The sequence below is a fragment of the Rhopilema esculentum genome, chromosome 10, assembly GCF_057945365.1.
Source record: "Rhopilema esculentum isolate cy_ngs chromosome 10, ASM5794536v1, whole genome shotgun sequence".
Lineage (NCBI taxonomy): Eukaryota > Metazoa > Cnidaria > Scyphozoa > Rhizostomeae > Rhizostomatidae > Rhopilema > Rhopilema esculentum.
In genome coordinates, this window is record NC_142824.1 from 6,161,672 (window position 1) to 6,186,732 (window position 25,061).

Genomic DNA, 25,061 nt, shown 5'->3' on the forward strand with positions numbered 1-25,061 from the left:
ACACCCTCATGAAAAATTGTTATATTTGGGGCCCTGTGCTCAAGTGGTGGTCAATCTATCCTTGACATACAAGGTTAAAAAATATAAGAGCATTACCAGACTGCCAATTTTTTTTCAGAAAAAGACAATAATGTTAGTTACGAAGGGCGCCATTTTGCTGCTGGCCCCTCCAGGCGAAAAAGGCCAGTCCCCACAGGACCTTGGAAACTGACGCCAGTGAAGACTTTTAACAGGGATTGTAGCTTCACTTATTCAATAAACCATCTGATTTGTTTTTTTAATCAATTAACAACTTGCTCAATTATTAGATTGTCTTATAAATGAATATTTAATATTTTCACACCTTGACAAACGTTCTTTGTAAATTGGCCAGTTTACCAAGGGCGTTTTCAGGGGTAAGACAATCTCGCCCCAGTCCTCTGATGGTGATCAGCCCAATTGTTCTGGGCATGCGTAGTTTTGTTACAATCGAGACTGGAGGAACCCGTTGATTTATTTGTATAATCGGGACAAATAATGTTAAAATATGAGTAGTTTTGCTTGCAATTTCCGGCCTCTGCATTGAGTAAGCAGAGATTTCGCTGCAAGGTAACGTGTTCATGACTTTCAACTAGCTACCTGACTAGAAATATTGTGGAAACGATGCTTGAGTTGCTATAAATTCAAAGTCATTTGAGAGCAGTTGGGCAGGAGATTGGCCTAGCAGTTCGGTGACCAGCTTGGCTACAAGTCGCCACAATAGTGAATACACCGGGTAATGGAACTTAAAGAGGTATTTAGCAATAGTTTATTACCAAATTTATGGAGTTAAGACAGCCACGGGGGATTCAGGATAGAAAAGGTCATTAAATATATGGCAAGGGTCACTGTTTGTATGTCGCTACCGCTACCACTTCAAGTTTCAACGTTTTGAACGAAATCTGATCTGGGCTTTCATGAGAGATACCGCTGGGAGGTTTTTCAAACCGCCCCTTACTTGTAATTCTGTAAGTTGCGTTTGATTTGTTTAGCAGTTCTCTTTCAATATTTGTCAATTTCATTAAAATATATCGTGTAGAATTATACACATATCGCGACCTCTACAAGGAGTAAAAGGCAATGCAATCTTTGTTTATATTTTCGATGGAATGAGATTTTCACAATGTCCTAGCGGAAACAACAGGCGGCTAGATCATCGTCCATTATTGTAGGAAAACAACGGCAGTTTAACCGTGAGTTATCGCCTTGCAGTGCGAGTGTATTCATTTGCACTTCCTATAGCTATCTATCGTTTAGTGATTGGTGAGGCGAGGCAACATGAGGCCCCTCTCTTGAGTAGAACCGTATTAACCTCTTCATAAGTAAATCCACAGTGCAAAAGTAAAATGCAGCACACTATATTTTAAAGCCAATGAAACATGTAGTTTACATCCTTTTCCTGAATACTTTTAAGGCTCCTCTCTTATTGCTCCTCTATAGCAAGATTGTTGTCTGACTCGTATTCTGTTGATAAATTAGGAGCTTGGTTGAAAATAATATAGTGATAGCATACAACTGATTCACATAATTTGGGAGAAGGCCGAGTAACAGTAGAATTCCTAAAGTATAGCAAATATTGGTATGCAGAACTCTGCACACTTATATGCAAAGGACAGTATGGTCCTAAGATGGTTCAAATGTATAAGCTCACAAGAGGATTAACTTTTTGTTATAAGAGTTGTTTAATTTTAACAGAAGCTTGATGTTCTTATTTTTTGGATAGTTTGGGGCTTGGGTGCTTTTAATATTGTACTTATTTCAACATTGATAGTTCATAGATTTTATATGTTTAAGTTTTCTGCAACTACTTATAATATTTGTTTGTATGACCACCAAATAACATTCATGACACACCATGGGTGATCAACTTTAACACAATAAAAAAGTTTCAACACACACTGTTATTTCTTCTAATTATGTAAAAATCTGAGGCTAGCATGTTCTAACTTTGTTCTTATTTTTGTCATGTCAAGGCCCAGTGTTCTTATATTGAGTGTTGTTATAAAAAAAGGGTAAATGTGAAACTGGAAGTTGCAACTAAAGACAGCCCTGTTGCGCACATCAAACAATTACTGACTTTTGTTGACCCTTAATGTAATTTGTAATTGTTTCCATGTAACTAATTCTATTCCCTTTATGCACTTTTTTACCTGAAGCTGAAATACTCAATTCTGAGGCTTCATTTTATACATCTACAATATTAGAGCTTGTTCTTTACATGGTTCTAAGGAGGTGAGCACTGTTGCCAAAGTTGTAAATTTTCCTACCATGCATAGTTTTTATCTTCAAAGCAACAATCTCCAAGATTTTCTTCTGTTTCATAATAGCAATCACTAAAAACTCAAATTCCTCTACTAAACTGTGTATGAATGTGAAACATGTCTCATTGTTTCTTTTTTGCCATGTTTTTCTTGCAAAAATTCCCATCATATTCTTCACCAGAGCTGCAAGAATCAGTAAAATAGATGGTAACAATGCAAAGTAATAAGGAACAATAAATGATGAATGCAATATAACTTGAAGAGCTAAAGAATTAAAAAAGTTATAAAATATGTAAAAAACTAATGTCTTATCCTGACATACAGGGCTTCATCAGAGTTTACAAAGATCAAATATGAATGATTTTCCAGATGGAGAACTATGTTTGTTTCTATTTTATTAATATACCTGCTCCATTCTGAGCAACCACACTTCCAGCTCCAGGTGTTTGTTTTCTTTAATTAATTCTAATATGCAGCATGATCCTTATCAATCACATTAGGCTACCAATTTGGAAGTGAATAGCTTATTTAGCTGCTGCTGATTTGTGAGTTTGTAGGTTTTCATCATGATCTGGTCAAAACCAGCCTTTTGCAGAAACCTCCCATTAAAATAGTAGATGCTGTCAATTGAAAGGTTAAATTTTTCATTGGACATCAGTGCAAAAATGGAAAAGTTTAGCATTTAGTCTACAGACAAAATACCAAAGTTTACATCAATTCTATTTATATTTGTAAGATTCAAAGAGAGTATTTAGCAGGTTGTGTCATTTGAGTCAGATAAGTCCTGGCACACCAGAGTTTCCTATACCTCATTTCAAAAAGTACTTGCCTTGTTTGAATGGTATGTCTGAAGTACTTGTCCTCTGCTAATGCCTAGATTGACATTTTGGCAAGGAATTCTTATTTTCAAGTGATTAGAAGCAAGCTATTGAAAGGACTTCCAGTTTGATAGCCTTGTTTTTTAGTAACTGGAAATGCAACTATGGGGAACTTGCTAGTTGTACTATGAAAACAAAGTGTGGAGGCAAAATTAATGAAGCAAAGTTTGAGCAAGCTAGATATATTTGAATTTGGCTTTGTAAAAGAAAACACTTCACAATATACTAAGGCTTGTCTTTTGAAACTCTGCAAAGTGTAAAAGACCAAATTACATAGATCTAAAACTTTAAGCTAAGAAATATTAAAGTATATATAAACCCAGATGGGGATCAAAATAGGCCAGTCAGAAGCTCAAGAAAGTGTCGCTAATGGTTACCCAATCAGTATATTTATTTACAAGAGAATTGCAAAATGCGCAAAAACAGAAACGGTGGCGGCTTGAAGGAAAATAAAATATGGATACGACCACCATGATGAGCTCTCCTGGGGTCTTCATTTTAGGCAAAATAGGCCACTATAGGCAAGTTTTAAGCAAAATAAGCAAATGGGACAACCTGTACATGCAACGTATGCAAAACTTAATGATTTTATTGTAAATTTGTGTTGAAAACTTATTAAAAATTGTTGATTTATGATGTATATTTTGTAAATAATCAACAAGTTATGGTATTGTAGCTTAAAATGATATATATTCGATTTAAAATAAGATTACAAACAAACAAACTATTACCAACAATGCCCAGCTATGAACTGCATGATAATGAATATTGTCAGTGCTGATGAGTACAAGTCAGACACTACTTCAGCCAAATAAAATTCCAGCATTAATTGATCAAATAGCACTTGCCTCATTCAGTCAGTGTGTGACTGTCAATAAAGAATGAAAGGAGAAGGGGTGTGATATTTTGAACAGGATAATCTTAGTAATAGTAATCTTGTATTTCATTATTTTATATTTTAAGTAGTCCTCAACTCATAGTGTAAAGAGAGGTGTTCAGTGCAAGAAGAAAGTGCTTTCTTCTAAAAATTTGGAGTTGAGTTAGCTTTTACCTTCCATTCAGCTTACAGTGTCTGTTTTATCACAGAGTCAATAATTTCTTAGGAACATTGTTAATTTAAGGTCAAAACAAACTTTTCCAAAGCAACCTTTGAACTTGCTGTCAATCTTCATATAAGTTCTTGATTCAGTGGTTGGCTGTTATTGATGAGCTATATTGTTGCAGAGTTTATGCTGCCCTTGAACATAGAATCACCAAAGATAGCATTTCTGGTTTGCACCATAAGCATTTTCCTATTTGTTTTCCATTGGGCATCAGCCAGTAGATCAGAAAGATATAAACAATTGGGGTTTCAAATGTGCAGATAGGCAGCTTCTGCTCACAAGTCTCCTAATACAGTCGCTTCTTCTTTCATTAGATGTGTAGCTTTGTGCCATCATATCTTAAAAAAGCTCTGCTTAGAATACAAAATTAAACTGAATTTATGCACTCAGTTGTGAAAACAAAGATCAATAGGAAAAGTGTAAAACAATTTGTAAAATTGGTTCTGTTTCCCAGAAATAGTTAGCAAACTTTGGTAGTGTAAACTTAGATATGGGCTTTACTGGTAGATTATGAACATGGTTTTGCTTAAGGTCCTAATCTTCTTCTGTTTGCGTAAAAGGAGTAAGTTTAAGTACTTGCTGCCTAGTCTTCCTTATCCATTGAACAAAGATATATTGGAGCTAAATGATAAGATTCCTTTTTGGCTGTACATCTGATAAGACAATGTTGAAGACTTTTAAATGCAACTGGTGTATGTGCCAGGTATTCAAGACATGTGTAAGAGCTGGTTTTTAAAGACTTTTTTCACATTCTTTTTGACATTGTTGATACGTGTGTTTTGAAACATCTGCTTGTTGAGCTCATAAAAGCAGCATATGCATGCCTTCTGTTGGAATTTCTGTGAAGAAAATTATTTTAAAAATGTTTGTGCTGTAGTATTTTTTAGAACTTTCACTTTGTGAACAGGTAAAATATTTATTTTGAAAAAATTACATGGCATAATTTTTGTGCAAGTTTTTCTGATTAAAAGCATAGCTACCTAAAGCTTTCGTTGAACTAGGTTTAAAAAGTGTTTTGGATGAATCTATACTTTGTTCTTGTTGGTCTCCTTTGTTTTCGACAATGATGTTTATGTTGTATATGTCCCCCATAATTTGCACAAAGAGATTGTGTCATTAATCTAAATGTATTTATTTCATTCTATTCAATTCTTGACACTATTCAGCAATAACATCAAGAATTGAAAGCACGTTCTCCTTTCATTAAAACAAATCAATCGAACATTTCCTGATAGAAAAAAGGGATCAATTTATTTTGCAAGGAATCTATGCCAGGATTCTCGTTACTACCAGGTGTCTTTAATTTACCTTCTACCTGTTTAGGCCCTTCAAAATCCCTAGAAGAGCAGCTGTTGGGAGTATTAGGACCTGCAGCCTTCTTGTTCAGGATTTTAAAGTACGTTTATACGAAATGCCATACGGAGTTGTGTTTAGTTAGGTGAATTAAGTTATATTTTATCATATAGAAGACAAGAAAAATTTTCTATCAGCAAACAATGTATAAAATGGAGGAAACTTGCATTAGTTCAACATTCTTTCCTAATTGCGTAGTACGATTGCACTGAAATGATTTCTAGGACATTAGTTTTGAGGGGTATATTTCTTACTTTGTTTTATTAAGTTCTTTGGCTATTTGATCCGCGTTGTATGCAGTAAGATGGTTTATGTTGTATGGTCATCCACCATTTTCGAACTTTTTCCCTTAAAAACTGTTCTTTGAAAGAACTTCTGCAGGAAAAATCAACCCCGATGACTGGGAATACATTAACAAACCGATGCTTTATCTTCAGACAACTATAAACTAATTCTTATGTCTTGGATTTTATCCGCTAAGCCAAATTGAATTTTTGTTCTATCTGTTGGTTTTAATTTGAAACAAAGGTGATATAGAATTCAGAAAAATTAAGACCGTCATTGTTTGAGTATTAGCCAAATATCTTTATAGTACGAATGTTGAGCTGCGGCTTTTACTGTTTGACTAACTGTCATGAAAATTGAATTATCGATTTCTTTATCATGCAGTAAAACCTTCTGTGACCCTGTCAGACATTGAAGTCAGGTTTGCAATCAAAAATCCACTGTTGCCCAATATCGATTAACAGTTCACTAGCAAATATTTGTACGATGAATTTCAATTCAGGCATGGAAAACCTCAAAGATCGATTTATGCACCTGCGTACATTGAGTCTTGCTTGGTTTAGATGTGCTGCTTGATTTGAAATGGTAACAGGGTCTTTACTCATGATAGAGAGCAGCAACATCTATAATGGACTGCCTCGCTAATTGCCAGGCTTTATCCTGTTAAGGTAGTGTAAAGTTGCTCAGGCGAAAGAAGTGGCTTGCTGTCGTAATGATATGTAGCTTAAGGACCATGCTAGATCAATCGAAGCAAATAACACGAAGGAAGACCCCCGTGGCTTTGACTATGTTAACCCAGATCATTAATGAGGAGTAGGAATAATAATTGCAATCAGCGTAAGTAGAATTTGAAGCTTTACATTGGCAAAATCGAAACGGTTAACCATTTTGATTTTCGTTCAGTCAGCATACTTAAATGTTCTGGTTCCTTTTTGTGTTTTACACGAATTAAAATTGCAAATTATTCTTTTTGAACATGCAGTTTGTCCAAAATTCGACCGATAACATAGGTATAACCTTTATGGCCAAATGTGTCATATTCTGATGAATGTTATGCGATAAAGATGTTGCAATCTGTTCTAAATTTGCTCCACTTTCGCATGCTATCTTGCAATTTACCAAACCCCAGGATTGCTCCCTTAAATCGTAGTTTATATAATTTATCATTTTCTTTGAATAGTCTTTGTTAATCCATGGCACTTTTGACCCTAGATCTGTGTTTTGAGGAAGAAATACTCGGTGTTTTTATTAGTTTGTATGTCCCTCAGTTTGCTAACTACACTGGTATTCGTCTACAGTTTAGGCCCGCCATACTTCCTACTCAATATGAGTTTGAAGATAATGGTTGATAGTAATGGGAAACTTTGATACTTGCCTCTTTTGTTCGTCCATGAAATTTTATGGAGACAGTGGCTCAGAAAGTGATTTAGTCAAGTTGGTCATGGAATTCGTGGACAGAATGCACCTCGCACACCTTTTACACGGAGGCACCGTCTATCTTACCACATGATTACAAGGGCCATTCTTGTGAAACGCATTATTCCATGATTAATAATACAAGGTTGTTCGTCTACGAACACTTACATACAAGGTTTGATAAAAGCTTTTTCATAGGTGCTGTAGCATTGGTATCTTTTCTTTTAGATTAAACATAAAGGAGGAATCATGCCAGCACACGGGGGATCTTCAGGCCAAACCAAGGATACTTTGGATCCTTTTACAAGGAAGACATCAGTTAAAAAGATAATGAAAGGACAGAAGAAGCAACAGGGTTCATCACGCTTCAGGACAAAAGGCACACAAGAACTCGTACCACTCTCACTGCTTAAAGGTTTGTGCCTTCTTTGTTCAAAGCGTACAGTAAGTCTTATTTAATTGATCAAAGTCATCTTGAGTTGTAATCTAGGCTCCTAGCCTTTATGGCACTAATGTTTCGATTAGTGGAAATAGCAATTGGTACCCTGGCCGGCAAAGTCATTTGATTGAGATATTCACGGTACCGAAGATGCGGGCTGGAACCTAATATTGGGAGACTCAGCTCTTGTCTGCCTAGCAGAAAATGAATATCCGGTAGCAACACTGATGATGCTTCATTCAGCAAAAAAAGTACATTTTTTACTCTACCCATCGCGTTGCTGGCCCCAGAGCACTGGCCTCGCACACAAACCCTTCATCTATTTACACCCCGCTTTTATCTTACCGATTTTAACGGCTTTTTGATAGCATGATTATTTGAAAGATGGCCATGACGTCCTTTCGAATTCGCAAACATAAGTTATGAGGTTTGGTCGTTATGAAGCAATGATTAACTTGTTTGTCGATCCAGATATCCTTTCTGAACTTAGTATATTTCCCTGGGAATATTCCATCTGTTTCTATCATTCACTTTCTTTGCTATGTGCTATGTTTCTAACCCGTCTGAACTTGAACCTAGTAAGGTGTCGTCTTTTTCCAAACTGCGTGAAAGGCTGACTGTATATAAATGGACTGTAGGGACATATAACGTAACGTCATCTTCGACAAATTTCGATGATCATTGGAATCCTCATCGATTGGATTATACCATAAACTTATGTTTTCCAATCGGTAACGTGAGAATAATTCTCAACGGTTGCCTGACGAGACACGAGAAAACCTATGCAGTTTTCCAGAATGCTTCACGTTATCCGAAATATTTACAAACTATGACAAGCCCACAGCCGAGAGTTTTAAGTGAGGTCTTAGGAAGTAGAAAGAATTCTTAGGCTCCATCTGCATACTTTTTTAGTTGAGGTGTTTGACTAACTATTGAAAAAATAATGAAGAAATTTCATTATAAAATGTCATTTTATGTAACTAAACATGTGTTACGTAATATTTACGTTTGATTAATCGGATTCACGGTTCTAGCTCGAAGCATTTGTTTACAATTGCACCTAGGTTATTTTGCTGTTTGCAGTTAAAAACATAATTTGTAACCTTGCTTAACCACTGACATATGCAACACCTGCATTTAGCCGTCAAGAGGTCTGAAACTCTTGTTGCTGATCTCACCGCAAAGCTGCTAATTTCCGTGCAATTTTCAATGAAAAACTCTTCAATGGAATATTCCATTTGAACTTTCATTATTTGGCTTACCAATTATCATCCAAATTTCTGTATAAGCCTGTATGTGTAAGCCTGTAATATGTAGGCAAAACGCAACCAGAATCTTGATTTAAAATACATTCTGTCAACTGAAAAAATACCAGTTTTGCGAATAAACGAGTTTTGGTAGCAACATAACTCGATACAGGACCCCTTATCTATCTTTTTTTTCTTTAATTTGAAATTGGCGTTGGCATACTTTGCGAGCTAATTAAGTCCAACTATTAACAAATTCAAACTGCAATAATACATAATTAAATAGTCTGAGTATACAATATTATGATACGTCAGTATATAAAAAGTTGATAAAACTATTCTGCAACAACATATAGTTTTGAAACTTTATTTATCCTGCATTTTGAATGAAGATTTTGCATACCCTACGTCGCAATCTCGGCAAATCCAATTTCGTTTTTCTCCTTTTAGAAGCTATCAATGTTTCAGCGTTTTTCAGGCCTTCTGGTAATGAGGACCATGCTTTTTTATCTATGTCCCTCTGTCCTAAGTGTGAATTGGTTTGAATTTTTCTTAAAAACAATTTTTCATAAAAACAGGAGTCAGGCTGTTTTTTGTCATATAGATTTTTTTTTCATTGGCGACTGTACGTTCTTCTGATAAATGGTAACGGAGCAAGCAATTTTCTTAATTCCTTTGTTCTGTTTTAGCATTTCCCAAATAATTTGTGACAGGCTCTTTATAGCCTCCAAATTTAAATAGATGACACTTATATTCGTTCATCTTTATGTGGTTTCTGGGGCTGATAAGATTTTTATAGGATGTTTTCAATCACGTTATTACATAATAAAAAGCTCTATCTTCTGCATAATTACATATCTCGGTACCATTCATCCGGAAGAGTAGATCGTTTATAAATGTGTCAAACAAAAGAGGTCCAAAGACCGATCCTTGTGATACTTCTATTTTTGTTTAATGTGCTGAAGGCCTCAAATTACTTTTACCCTTTGTCTTTGATGTGCCAGAAAGATATAAATTTTAAGTACAGCACGTAATTTTTTATCAGTATTTCATGAGCTTTTGATAGGTCTACCAATAGAGCATCGGCATATCCTCCTTGGTCTGAAGCTTTACGAACCGCACAGCTCTACGAACCGCACAGCTCTACGAACCGCATTAGGTCGTTTTGGGTAGTATATCTTCTCTGCTATATAAAGTTTCTTCCTTAAGAAATATTCTTTTTTCTTGATGTACACTGTTGTAGCTTTTTATACCATTTTCGTATGTTTTTAGTAATCAGATTCAGTGTCTTTTTCAGCCATTTAGCGTTGGCCTATTCAAATTTCACATATGTTTTCGGGGAACAGTTTTTGAAACCTATATGAGATCTAACAGTACTAGCAGCCCTGGACAGGATCCTTCACAAGGTCAAACATAATTCAGCATTCAATACAGATGGAAAACCGGCCCTTAGATTGTGTCACTGAACATACACACAGATCATCAAACTGTTTGCAATTTTTCTTTCAGAGGATTGTATTGTTGTTCCACGTCGCTAACGTCAATCGTCCCTGTTTTTACTTGTTTTATTGTGCAGTCTTTAATGTATGATTGGAATAATTTTGCATATTTTATGCCCCTGCTGGTGTCCATTCACCATGTGCAGCGTTTTTTCGATTGACGGTTAATTTCGTTGGCTTTGCGTTTCTTTAGATTTTTTGTGAAGACTATTTTACTTCATCAGGTTTCTGCTGAATTTTAATATTCCACCAACATACTGACTTTGAAATGCTCCAAACAAAGGGAAAACTTCCAAAACCTGCTCGAAATAGAATGAATCAAGAGTTTTATAATCTGATGTATCAAATGCAGCAATTTCCTTTTCCGAGTAGCTATAGGCGAGCTCATTTTTACCCTTTTATAATCGGGTTCTTAATCCCAGGCCTCGATACAAGTGTATTGTCAAAAGCTGTTGCAAATATTAAATTATCTTCTATAGCCTGCTTTTCAAAAAGTGGTTTAACTTTCCGCAACTTGAATCCTTTGAACAAGTGATTATGAAAATGGATAAACTGCATTAATATTGGGATTTTAAAGCAAGTCGAGGGGTTAAGGCAGTTTATTGCCTTTGTAGCGGTGTCCCCGCGAGTTCCTGCATATGCGTAAGCATTTTATGCTCCCCCCTCCCTTCCCCCCAAATGATAAACACGGATGAACCGAAAAAGTATCCTTGAATGAACCCTAAAATGTTCTTCTGTTAGCCTTGAATAATGTTTATAAAGCAGCATTATACACTGCCGCAAGGAAATAACTTCATTACATTTGTAGGAATCAGAGATGGACATCCAGCAGTCATTTTCATACGGATTGATCTTCCAATGTAACATAACTGTGGGTGTGGCTCAAAGCTTATAATATGCGAAACTGAAATCTTCTTTCCTAGTCACTTGGTTGCAGCAGACATCCACAGTTGCTTGTTGCCAGTCAGGCTTTGAGGCTTTTAATTATGAATAGGAGGTGGAGTTTTATCCCGGATCTGATGCATTTGTCTTTGTGGTTGAGGCGAAAACCACGTAGGGAAGCAGGCCAATGAATACAAAGCGTTTTCGCTAAATTCGTGTCACAAGGAAATTGTCCCCATAAGCTCAACGATGTTGTTATAGCAACCATCATCCTTGAAATATTTCTGTTTTTGTAACAGATGTACCGGCTGTTGAACATTTGCATAAATTCTGTGGCAATTTGTCATCTCAGATTCAGGGGTGCAGTAGGTTGCGGTAGGTTACTATAGCCCCCCCCCCCCCCCAAAGCAGCATATTTTTTGGAAAATTGTTCAACTTCATCGAAATTCGTAGAGAAATTTTTTCTTGACTCCTGTCCCCAGAAAAAATTAAAGTGGCGAATTCTACATATTAGCTCAATCTTATATATATAGTCCCTTCAGCCAAGACTCACTGAATCGACAGGGAGTGGTTTATGTTTAAAACTTAAGGAGTATTTAATCTTGCTTGTTTAGGGCAGGTACAATTATTTTTTTTGAATTCTTTGTTCTCGAGTTTATCGGGAACAAAATTTGGCAACACATGATGGTTAGCAGATGTTACCATACAGAAATAGTGGTTTGAGCCTGATTCGTCTTAGACGTTGTTAATAATTCGTGCAACAGTTTTCGTTCATTGCAAGAATGCAGGCTTTGCCATTCGCCTACTCTTCGACGCTTAGCCATGGACTAATCATTCTGTATTATGAACAAATTTTTGTCATGTAAATGCCTACAAAACTGTGAGTACCCTGCTCGGATAATCGTCCATTAGGCTTTACTGCCTGCCTTTGAATTATATATGTTTTCAATTTTCTTAGAAAGGTTTTAGGTACCTGCCGATGCCCTGTTGCATGATCCTCTCTATGCAGCACTTTGTAGGCAATTTTCAGGCAGATTTACTCATTTAGATGCATTTATTCTGTTCATATGAAATGAATGATTTGAATAGTTTTTTAGCTAAAGAGATGATCAATAAGGCGCTTTGCGAATAGTTTATTTTCGAGATATCCTCTATCTTTTTATATAGCTGTCCTATTCACCAGCAATTTTGTAAATTATATCTCGTGTATTTGTAGGTCTGTCTGTTTCATCTACAACCTGATCTGACTTTTTTATTCATCTGTTTTGGGCTGCTCCTCTCGCCAATTCCTCGAAGGCCGTAGTCGTCATTTATAGCTTAAAAGGATCGTTTGAATAACTGCCGTATTTGCTATTTTAAATGCTCATAGAATTCCCTATCGGTGGCTTAATGGTGAATTCACGTACAATTAGCTTTGCTATAATTAACAGTTCTCAAATCGTGTGTTTGTTAGCAGGTTGATCTCTTTGATAACCATTGGCCTTGACAGGCAGTAGCTTGTCGATCTGATCCCTTGATTTAAACATTCCGTCAGCTGTCTAATTCAAACATCTTTATCAATTGAAATCCAGTTGTTGTCAGTTCATCAGCAACCCCTCTTGGTTTGCCTTGCGTTCAGGTATGGCCTGTCACAATATCTTCTTTAGACATATCAGAATTTAGGCAAGCTGCCTTCCCACTACCAGGACGCTTCCATTTGTTTCGTAAGCACGTTTTGTTTTGTCTATAGAAACTTTAAATCAACCTTCAAATCCTTGGGCAAAATGCTATATTCTACTTTGTAGTTTCCAGGGATAGGGATGGTGTTGACATGTAGATTATTTGCCTTTTCCGTTCAACTTTCTTAACTTCATTTTCCTTACTGTTCTCAGATGCAAGTCCACAAGAGCAGCAGGAACTGTTTATCAAAAAACTCATACAATGTTCGACAGTCTTTGATTTTATGGATCCTATGAGTGACCTGAGAGGAAAGGAAGTAAAGAGAGCCACGTTGAATGAGCTCGTCGACTACATAACATCAGAAAGAGGCGTTCTAACAGAGGCTGCCTATCCAGAAGTTGTAAGAATGGTAAGTGAAGCAACCTTTTTAGTTTTGCGTTAACATCAATCCACTGAAAATTGTGGTTTTTGTGGAAGTTTTGATTGCCTCTTCTTTGCTTTCATCTTTCTGCCAGTGAAAGCCAGGCTGGCTGAATAAGGGGGGAAGGGGAGCTAATGGCTCTTGGGTCCAGCACCTTCGAGGGGGGGAGGGCGTATAAATGTGAAAGAATTGACCTACTTTAAATGAGGACATTAATTGTATGTGAGATGAAAAATATCTTTCTAGGTGTACTGTTTCTAAGTAGCTACAGTCTTTGCAGCCCCACCAAATTATGCTTTCAGTATGCTATGTTTCCTTCTTTTTCGCCAAATTTTGCGGCACAATAGGATTTTCTGACTTCGACTCATTTTCAAGCCAAATTTGAAGGTTCATCTGAGATAACTGGACAATATATGTTAAGAAAGGGCCCAGCACAAGGTCAAGTCATAGCAGTACCTTTAGCATCGCTGTCCACCACCAAGATGTAAATAAGACAATAGATTTTTTATTTGTTTGTTCTAATATCTTTTAGTAAAAGTTATTGAATGGACGACGAAAAAGTACACTTTGTAAGTTTTAAAAATGGAGGACGGGAAAGAGGTCGATTCCATTCTCTACAGCCTTTATGCATTGTTGATGCCCCACCCCTATTTCTACAAAGTCGTTCATATTGAAGTTTAGCCACCCATTCGCTCTTGGAATTTCTTTTCTTTGTTGCACACAATAGCTTTGTCAGTTTCCTAGCTTTAAGCACGATACCTCTAGAAGCCAGAGTTGCTCACGAAGTGTTCTTTAATGAGTTTTTCTTGCTTGGCGCTAAAACGTAGGTTGACCTTATCAGCTAATATCGTGTTTGTATTCGGCTCTCGCGAGTCAGGAACATTGTTAAGTGACGTAAGAGCATTGTTGGGTGAAGAACATAGAAGGAGTCAGTGCCCACCGCTATTAGAAATTGTGTTTCACCTACATCATATTTTAGAAATATTCGACATTTGAAGTTTGGTGCTTCAATTTTCTGTAATGGGGGGTCCTTGGGGGGGGACGGGGGTTCCTGGGGCTTTCATCCATACCGCCTCCCCAGCTGTTGCAATTTGATGCAAAGCAAAAATAGCATCCACAAAAAATTATCGCAGATTGATGTAAAAAATTATTTTCACTATACGTAAGAGGACTAAAATACCTTCTTAAAATGAAGACTTTTCAACTCGACTTGCAACAAAGCTGCTCCTCGTATGTTATTCATTCTCTTCATCTCAATGTTGTCGTTTTTGCTTCAAACCGTTTGAAAATATTTTTAGAAGCTGTGTAGGCCTTAGAATTAATCTGTCTAAAACCTTTAAGAAAATGTTAACAGAGAATTAAGCATTGCTACCCCAAAACTGTTCCTGTGTTCCCACCATCTCTATTGACCATCCTAAAAACCTAAAATTTTTATCATCTCTATGAGCCTCGTTATAGATGGGGCCATTATAGGTAAGTTCAGTGGTGCAGTGAAGAATTTAACTAGGAGCCTCTGTATTTTTTATATATGTCATAAAGGGTGGGGGGGCATTCAAGTATTTTTCATACGTATCTAAGTAGGTTTTAATTGTTTTTGAAGCGCTTGATGCCTTGCTGTTACACCTTAGCTCCCTCTTGTTAACAGCTGTCACTGACGTTGTGACAGAGTGTCTTTTTTATTCTGTCCTGTGCGAAAACATTAAAATTGAACTTCCGTATATTACGAAATTAGCGTCGTTTCTATATCAATATAGATGGATACATGCATGCATTTTTTGTTTTCATCAAACCATAGTCTGGGTGCTGCAACTGTACTAAAAGTCTTACTCTTTCCACAGGTACATAACAATATTTTCCGTACTTTACCCCCGTCTGACAATCCAGACTTTGACCCAGAAGAAGATGAGCCGGCATTAGAAGCATCATGGCCACATCTTCAAGTAAGTTTTTTCCTCTGCTGCAATTTCTTCTGCGTAAGATTTATTCTTTCACCTTTGTGATGTTTCAGTGGGGAAGTCCTAAGTTTTTAACAGATTCAGTGTCAATATGATATCAAGTTTCCTCTACCACACAAGGAAGAATACATGTTGTTATCTTGCTTCGATGTTGTTGCTTTGCTCTTAAACCAAAACTTTAATTGTCATGGGGACGTTTGTAGCCATACATGAAGGAAATGTTAGCCTTAAAATGTGTCAAGGCGCCTTAATGGACCGACACACGTCAGTTCTTATGGCCTTAAGGCTATCTATTGGTGAGTTATGTTTGAAGACAATTTGCTACTTACTTTACCTTGGGACTTTTAACTACGTCAGCAAGCATGATTTAGGATATATACCCATGACATTTTCTGTCCTTTTTTGGGAATGTTCCACAAATCATTGGCCACAAATCTAATCTAATTGAAAAGAGAGAATTTGCTTTGTCTTAGTAAGCAAAACGTAAGACTAGTCGCCTCTATATTGAGGTCCATCTGATATGAAATATATTTGATATTATCCCAATTTGATTTCAGTTGGTTTATGAGTTTTTCCTGCGAGTTCTGGAATCACCTGAATTTCAGCCGACCATTGCTAAAAAGTACATCGATCAAAAATTTGTTCTCCAGGTATGCCTGCTGTGTTTATGTTTATTATATGCTTAAAACTGTGCTAGATGACGATTGGGTACAATGACTTAATCCATCTTTGCACGATGCTTTTTAACCTCAGATCAGCCCGGCTTCAAGCCAACTTCAATTCAGAATTTAATTGGCCCCGTGTAAATCGAACTTGGGTCGGACCTGGGTTGAGATGGCGGACGTGTTTGCATTGAGAACCAACAAGACAGGATAGCGGGGTTATATGTAGAAAGTGTTTCTTTTGAGAATATCAGTACCCGAGGGGCAAATCACTCTACAAAAATATCGTACACCTTTTGTGAAAATCTTATTGTTTTAGCTGAAAATCCCCAGAAATCCTTTTGTTTTTGGGAAAATCTCGTACGCTATTTGCAAGAGTGAATTGCCCCTCGTCAGTACCTGTTGCCTTTGCATTCGTACAAAATGCTAGATTTTCATGAATAAACAAAACCTGCTGCGAAAAATTACTGCCAGAGAACGATTCCAACACTGTTTAACAGTGCGACGCAGAATTGTGAAGGCAACTTTGACGAATGTTGTTGTTAGGGCTCTTTGCCATCCCTTTCCTATCGAGAGGAGCATTTGGTGCAAAACAAGGAGCGTAAACTGGTGGGATAGTGATGTTTTGCTTAGTTTTGCTAATTCAAGACATAAATTTATGATCAAGACAGCAACTTTAAACTTCATTTGTAAATAGCTTGAGCCCTAGCTTGAGATGTTATATAAGGTTACTTTTTTCGCATTGACATGTAAATTATTGCCAGTATAAATGTGTGTATGTATGGCTTATAGCAGCGTCCAGAATCACAACCAATATGAAAGTAGGGTGCATGCGCTGAAGGTTGATGAAACCTCAGTTAACCCCAACTCGATTTACTCGACACGCAACCTAGGTTCAACCTGGGCTCAACTCCACCCTCAATTTGGATTGGGTTGGGGGATACAATAAAACAGCATGTCCCTTCCAGCATTAGAAACCATACTCTTCCCCCAAAGGAAACAGCTCCTTCGGTCTAACAGATAAAAAATAGCTAAAACATGCGATTCAGCTATCAGGCAGTATTTACTGGAAAACCCAAATTATGAAAAACTATAATGGCGACATGTTTCGAATTATTGATAAAACCAAATCAACTTTCCATCTAGCAGTTTTTAGAATCTTTATTCCTAAACATGACAAATCGCGATTGTGTAGACAGAAGGACTTTGTTTTCACCTTAGGACTTCATTTATAGTATTTTAAATAGGCAAGCGGCACTGATTGGGCAACCTCAGCAATCATTTGCCTCAACTGGGTATATATTTTTCCTAGCGTAGAGTTTTCGATCTATGTTCTGACGTCTTTTAGATTTATACTCTGAAAATTGTCAGACGAAAAGTTTTAGTGAGTTTCAAAATGTTTGCTTTTCCAAAGTCATTTTTAATTGTTTTCCCCCAAAAAGATGAGTTGGATTGTCCTAACCCAGGTTCAACCCAGGTTCAACCCAGGTTCAACCCAGATTCAACCCAGGTTAGACTTAGTTACATAAGGAAAATGGGTTGAGCCCGGGTTAAAAACTGACGTGTAAAAAGAGCTTTAGTTTTTTCTGCTCTGTCATGTTGCATAAGACTTGATAAGCTTTACTTTTCTTGGGTCGCCTATAACCCAAATTTAGCTGAAGGTTGCATTATTTAAGAATACATTGTTTTTGTTGGCAGCGCTTAGATGCAGCTACCAGGGCCCCAAAATTTTGATGGCTCGGTATGACACCAAGGTCACTGCATGCATATGTTGATAAAACTTATGATGCACGTGGCATCCTTGTGTCTATCCGTATCGAGCTTATTTGCATTCCAGTAACATGTAGGCAATGACATTTCTGCTCTCTAACATCTGATTTTTTTTACAGTTATTGGAGCTTTTCGACAGCGAAGATCCACGAGAACGAGAATTTCTCAAAACTGTCCTTCATAGAATCTATGGAAAGTTTCTTGGCCTAAGGGCTTACATCAGGAAGCAAATCAACCATATTTTTCTCAAGTGAGTATCAAACGAAAATCCTTTGTCGTCTTTTGTTTGTATTTTGTCTCGCGCGACGCTCGACCTGATACAAAGACGTACCAGTGGGGCCTGCCCGTCTTGAAAATGAATACTAGAAAAAAAGGGGAAAATGCATAATTATTAGGGTCGGGGGGCGTATGAATCCCACCTCGTTTAGTTCTAGGTATGGAAAATAATATACATCAAAACACGCCAAGGTTTAATTTTTCAATTATTTTCCATAACTAGAACCCAATTTTTTTCGATATTTATACGAGACTTCAAAGAGGCTCGTAATGTGTTGATTAAGAAGAACTGAACCGAGAAATGATCGATTGTACGTACACAAATGATCAATATTTAAAATCAAAATTGGCTGAAATGCTATTACCAAAGTTACTATCATAAATTGTCTTATAAAACGTCCTAAAGTGCGAGAAATTTGCCCATCCTGCAGCTTTGTTTATGGCTGTAAACGATAGACCAATGCTTCATGCCTTAATGGCTGTTAGCGAAAGACCAAACTGAAAGACGATTATTATCTACGTATAAGTGAAATTAGGCTACTTTTAGGAAAACTCGCTGACTTTTTTAGCAGTGTATTGGTAAATTGATTGACGTTTTCTCTTTTTTCGTTAATGTTCAATTACGTCACTCTAGGTTCATTTATGAAACAGAACACTTCAATGGAGTTGGAGAGTTACTCGAGATTCTTGGAAGGTAAACTTTTCACATTTAGAACGCAATTAAATCCGATGATAGGGTCATGATGTGATGCTACAGGTTTAGATCAATGCAATTCTGCATGATTTTCGCCCGTGGGACAGCGTCTTTTCCATTGAGGACTATTGATCAAAAGGGCCTAAACTATCGGTTTGAATTATTTTGGCAGTTTTGTATTCTGTTATAGCCGGTTTCAGTTCAATGGCTTATCATTGCGGATATATAATTCCTTGTCTAGCCTTACGTCTGCATTCCAATCATGATGTTCCCCGTTGCCTAAGATTACCAAGTCTGTAAACATCATTACTGCTGACCGCTACTGAACTTTAAGTTTTGGTTCTGCAAAAGCACTAGTCGTTCGCAATAGCGATTTTGGATGCTATGCCCAAAATAAATGCATAATCAATGGTAATGCCATAAAACAGGTGTCAGCTCAGCGGAAATCAATTGGCATTAGCCAAGCCCATATTTTTTGCAGCTGCTTTGATTGATGCATTCATTGATTCTTTGGAGAACAATTTCAATCATTTGTACATTGCATTTATAGATGAGTTTAGTGCAGTCTAAATGCAGTCTAACTTTTGTTCCTTGCTTTCATGGAAACATTTCTCAGGCATCCGCTGTTAGGTTATTTGTAAGCAATGAGTTCGGCTGTCTCTTTTCTTGTTCTTCGTCCTGGTTCCCCCATGTTAGCCTGTTTTACCAATTTTATACTTAAAGCATCAGGGTTCACTTTTATAAATTCTTGCTATGTTATGAGGCGATTAAGTTCACCCTTTTAATTTCAAGTCTGAAAGCTTAATCCTTGTTACAGTCACAGAGGGGACATTTCCCAGTTAGGGACATTTCCCAGTTAGGGACATTTCCCAGTTAGGGACATTTCCCAGTTAGGGACATTTCCCAGTTAGGGACATTTCCCAGTTAGGGACATTTCCCAGTTAGGGACATTTCCCAGTTAGGGACATTTCCCAGTTAGGGACATTTCCCAGTTAGGGACATTTCCCAGTTAGGGACATTTCCCAGTTAGGGACATTTCCCAGTTAGGGACATTTCCCAGTTACGGATATTTCCCAGTTAGGGACATTTCCCAGTTAGGGACATTTCCCAATCGGCGAAATTTTCCAGTAGGGACATTTCCAAGTAGAGGGACATTTCCCAGAGGGGCATTTCCTAAAGAGGACATTTCTCAGTCCTATTGTCAATGAGCATTAAGTGGGATTAAGGCTACTTTGCACGATCTGTGTCATAACAGGCCTTTTTTAAAGGCAGAAGAAAAGTTGCTGAAAATTGTAAACGTTTTAAAAGCCAATGAATTCAGTCCTATATTTACTACACGTATTTAATTATTGTTAGTTCGAGATAGGTATTTGCCTAGCAACGATTTGGAGCTTAACTTTCCATAATTGAGTACCCTGCAAGACTAGTCCGGATGACCTTCTATTAGATTCTCCTAGCGCCCTTTGTACCACTCATGCGTAATTTTGGAAGCTTTTTGCACATAAGCTACTCATTTTTACTAGTGGTCCAATCCCTGCTTACTAAAGCTTTTTTTTCTGAAATTTTAACGCATATCTTTCTTCTTCTGGCAGCATTATTAATGGTTTTGCTCTCCCACTGAAAGCGGAACACAAGCAGTTTTTACTCAAAGTTCTGATTCCACTGCATAAAGTGAAGTGTTTGTCTCTTTACCACGCTCAGGTAGGAGCTTGATTTGCAGTAGAATATTCTTTTGTCATTGTATTCATTGTCATCATCAGCATCAACAGTATCAGTTATGATCCATTATCATGAATCATCATCACAAATTACTTGATCGATTATCATGAATCATCATCACAAATTACTTGATCGATTATCATGAATCATCATCACAAATTACTTGATCGATTATCATGAATCATCATCACAAATTACTTGATCGATTATCATGAATCATCATCACAAATTACTTGATCGATTATCATGAATCATCATCACAAATTACTTGATCTATCATCCAGGCCATCACCATAATCTCCATCTGCATCAACCAACAGCATCTACATTAAAGCTATGAGTTGTATGATGCGAAAATAAGTCTACTTAGAAATGCACAAATGAGTGATGGATACTGTAAAGTATTTTATACAAATGTAACTCTTTTGGTATGTCCGGATAAGTACCCTGTTTATTACCGATTTTAGCAACTTTGTATGATGATACCTTGCCATTTCAAGGTTCATTTTAGATCCATGCCAGCAAGAAAAACTTTTCAGAAAAACAACTATTCATTCATTATAAGCAACGACAAAGCAATTTATTTTTCTCATTTTCATCTGTGCCACACCATGTCAATTGCACCGTTATGATTGTCGATTCTTTGGTCAAAATTGTAGATTGTCGTCATGAAGTGGGCTACTCACGTAATAGCAACATTAAAAAAGCATAAGCTGCCTGAACATGTGCATGGATATCCTTTTTCCATCTTATCCTACGTTCTCTACATTTCTAATGAGATCAATACGCAGGTGTCTTTTGGAAATAAGCTGTTTGTTGAACTGTGCTCTCTCTGCTATCATTTTAGTAGCTATTTAACATTTCCTCCATTAAGATTAACCGAACGTTTTCCTTTTAGCTCGCCTACTGTGTAGTGCAATTTTTGGAGAAAGATGCGAGCCTTACAGAGCAGGTAATCCCCTATAAAAGATGCACATTTGATTCTCATATGTCCAGTCGAAAAAATATTACAAGATCCTCGCAAGCTTGAAGCATTATACTCTATAGGGCTCGTAGATTCACACAGCACTGGCAGCAAGATATTACAGGAGAGAGCGATGTGTTTTAGATGGCTTTTGATTCATTCTTGGGATGCGTTATCTGTTCTTTGTTTGTGTCAGTGTTTTTGTCCTCTCATTCATTACTTCTGAAGCTGAATACATTCGCTCGTTTATTATTTATACGCTCGCCCACCTTGATTCTGAAACCATTGATTTGATCATATTGTTTTGTCCCGCTGTAGGTTGTTCTCGGCTTGCTAAAATTTTGGCCAAAAACAAGTAGTCAGAAGGAGGTAGGCTCATTTTATTACCCTGCTAGGACAATTTCAGTTAATGCTAATAATTTCAGTTACGATTTTTCGCAAACCAGCATGTTTCTATGCCTTGCTATTCATCTGTAAAATTCCACACCTTCTATTTATTCTTGTGACAAGTTCTAAACTTTTTGGTACTGTTTGCTTTAATTTTTTGTGCAATTGAGTAAGTTCTACGGTTTATTCTTTTCAACAAGAAAGTTTGAAATATAAGGTTTTGGTATTTCTTATATTTTTAATATGCAGTGATAAATTAATTTGAATGGGGAACCCAAAAGACCAGTTTTTTGCTGAATTTCAACCCGCCTTTAATTATTTGAAGAAAGAAGAATGACAATAAAGTTTTCAGCTGTTGTAATTTTTACATATATCCTGTTTTTTGTGGGATTTTATAGGATTTTTTAGTTTATCCCTGAAAATGATAGAGATTTGACTAATCTCCAAAAAGGAATCCTAAGTGCTATTTAATAGAGTCTTATTGAAACATTTTGCTAGCCAATACAAACTGCAAAACAGCGATTTTTTAATTTTTCAGGTAATGTTTCTCGGTGAAATAGAAGAAATTTTGGATGCTATAGAGCCTCCGCAGTTCCAGAAAGTAATGGAGTCACTTTTCAGGCAGATTGCCCGCTGTGTTTCTAGCCCCCATTTTCAGGTAAATATCATGGCTACCCATTTCACTTACATTTGCTACATTTTAGAATGCAATTTTCAAGTATGAATGGTCGCTCTCCCCCTCCACCATCTCCTCTAGCTCTCCCACCGCCAATGCCTCTCTCTTTCCCTCCTCCAACTTCTCTGGCTCTCCCTCCCCCAACCTCCCTGTCTCTCCCTCCCCCAACCTCTCTGGCTCTCCCTCCCCCAACCCCTCTCTCTTTCTTTTTCTCTTCCCCCACCTTTCTTGCTTGCCTTCCCCTCCCCTTTTTTACTTTTCTCTCCCCTCGCTTTCTCATCCTGCTCTTTATTTCCCCTCCGATACACATTATTTGCTAAAGCCTGTTCTTATTTAACCTTAATGCAGCCCTTCAAATTTGTGAGCCAGTTTGAATACCTATTGTTTTGTAGGTTGCCGAAAGAGCATTGTACTTTTGGAATAATGAATATGTCGTCAGTTTAATTGAAGAAAATTCAAACACTATTCTCCCAATCATGTTTTCTTGTTTGTATCGAATTTCGAAAGATCATTGGAACCAGTAAGTTGTCTACTTTTTATGTTCCTGTAAATCTTAAACACCCTTGTTTATCTGAAAGTATAAGAAATGAGAGGTGGTTTCAGGATAAAGTCCAATTTCTGCATAATTCTGTGCCTTGTGTATCATATGCTGACCACTGAGTTCTTTATTGTGGAAATGTTGAATACCCTCTTTAGCCCAAGTTTAAGTTTTCGATTGAATGGAAGCTTGTATCAAGTGAAGGGCTAGGTTGAGCCCCAACAATCCCAATAAATCTTGAACAACCCCTTGATTTCGCCCATTTCTCGCTTAAGGCATATAGTAAACGTTTAGATATTTCTTTTATAATCTTTAACTCTAGTCCTTTTCCCCATCTCTTCCATCTGTTTTGATTAGTGGCTCTGCAATTCCAACTTCGATTTGTTTCAGAACCATAGTTGCCCTTGTATATAACGTGTTAAAGTCGTTTATGGAAATGAATAGTAAATTGTTCGATGAGCTCACGTCTTCATACAAAGCGGACAGGCAAAAGTAAGTAGTTAACCTATTCCTTTTATTATTTCGTTGATACTTCCTTCGGAAAGAACGAATCTCATCAGGCTTTCGTTGCATCTCATCTCACTGATGTTAGTCAGGCATTAGATTCTGTTATCTTTTTAAAAAACTCGAAGACCTCTAAGTTGTTTTCGGGTCGTTGTGCAATTACTGCGTGTGCCAATATATTGCTAAGGATATGAGATTCAGGTATTTGCTGTTAAAGTAACCACGGGGTCACATATAACTATTTTTTGTCCAAGAAGTGTTGTGACTGCAATGATTTATATTCCGTAAAGAATTTGAGCAAAGGCTTGTTGTTTTCAGGGAGAAGAAGAAAGAACGTGAACGCGAAGATCTCTGGAAGAAGTTGGATAAGCTTGAATTATCAAAGAAACAAGCAGGCTCGAATACATCTAGTCCCTCGACTGGCAGTAAGGTGGCTGGTGCCAACTCAACGATCGAACCTACATCCTCAAAAGGGTAGTGACTGGGTCCACGTTAGGCCTCACAATTTGTTTTTATAGGGTATCCTATTCATATCTCAACTAAGACATCCGTTGGGAAGCGTAATGGCTGACCTACCAAATAAATTATAACTGTTTTACGTATGGAGTATCTTATTTTTAACAGCAGGAAACGTCCAGCTTTGATCGAAATAGTTCTTTTTGAGGCTTGCATTGAGTCATTGCAGCCTCGCGATGCAGTTACATAGATAGCATGGCAATTAAACAATTGACTGTAATTCGGTAAATGCATCAAATTAACTGCAATAGAATAGAATTTCAGTGAAATAATCAAAAATGGATTCCACAAGTAGGCCAATGCTCTTGAGTTTGGCCGCTTTCTTCGCCCGTCACCCTAGCACATTTGCGCATGCTCATTGGTATATGCCATAACTCGTAACTGATCAAGCTTCGGCAAGGGTTGTCATAGCAACAGCTATTTGTAAATAGGTGCTTATGACATTAATTGAAGACCTCGAGTAATAATTTTTTCTTGTTTGCAGCCTTTTGCCATTTTTCTGGATGTTTATTCGTTAGAACCAATGAAGATTGTTATCGAAAGGCAACCTTTGAAAAAATTTGAAACGTTTTTCTGGACGCAATAGTTTTTCTGTCAATATCACGGATAACAGCTTTTTGAATTTTCAGCCTTGACTTCTGATACTCTGTCATCGGTATTTTAAGCATGAATTTAACGCTTGTATAAGAAATCTCAAGTATTAAGAAATACCATTTGTGAATATGTCTGAGGTTCCGGTCATAAAATGCACTTTTGTGAATCTGATTTGTATCTGACCGAGCATGCTCTTATACAGTATCAAAAAATGGTTGTCAAGATTTCAGATCATGGCAGATTCTATTTGGGATGAAGTACATTCCAACATTTTCGCAATTGCAATAAAAATCTGCAACAGCAATGTTGTTATTTGTACGGTTGATTCCATCGATCCCAAAGGGG

General features: G+C 37.1%; 1 protein-coding gene across 4 annotated transcripts; it reads left to right on the forward strand.

The window, feature by feature from the left end:
* Window positions 1-456: 456 nt before the first annotated feature.
* Window positions 457-24,882, forward strand: LOC135684590 (serine/threonine-protein phosphatase 2A 56 kDa regulatory subunit epsilon isoform). 4 transcript variants are annotated; one of them, XM_065200233.2, is made up of 15 exons: window positions 457-772; window positions 5,584-5,656; window positions 7,543-7,729; window positions 13,253-13,449; window positions 15,300-15,401; window positions 15,974-16,066; window positions 17,968-18,098; window positions 18,759-18,818; window positions 20,411-20,519; window positions 21,436-21,489; window positions 21,820-21,870; window positions 22,427-22,546; window positions 22,957-23,084; window positions 23,493-23,594; window positions 23,925-24,882. In XM_065200233.2, exons 3-15 carry the CDS (start codon window positions 7,564-7,566, stop codon window positions 24,082-24,084), a joined length of 1,473 nt encoding a protein of 490 aa, XP_065056305.1. In that variant the 5' UTR covers window positions 457-772; window positions 5,584-5,656; window positions 7,543-7,563; the 3' UTR covers window positions 24,085-24,882. The 4 variants fall into 4 exon arrangements, with proteins under 4 accessions (XP_065056305.1, XP_065056297.1, XP_065056311.1 ...); XM_065200225.2 differs by lacking the exon at window positions 5,584-5,656; XM_065200239.2 differs by lacking the exon at window positions 5,584-5,656 and having other exon boundaries at window positions 475-588.
* The last annotated feature ends 179 nt before the right edge of the window (window positions 24,883-25,061 follow it).

Coding starts and splice junctions, on each gene's coding strand:
- LOC135684590 (XM_065200225.2), top strand. Junction 20,520..21,435: donor TGTCTCTTTACCACGCTCAG/GTAGGAGCTTGA, acceptor TTTTCCTTTTAG/CTCGCCTACTGTGTAGTGCA. Junction 23,085..23,492: donor TCGAAAGATCATTGGAACCA/GTAAGTTGTCTA, acceptor GATTTGTTTCAG/AACCATAGTTGCCCTTGTAT.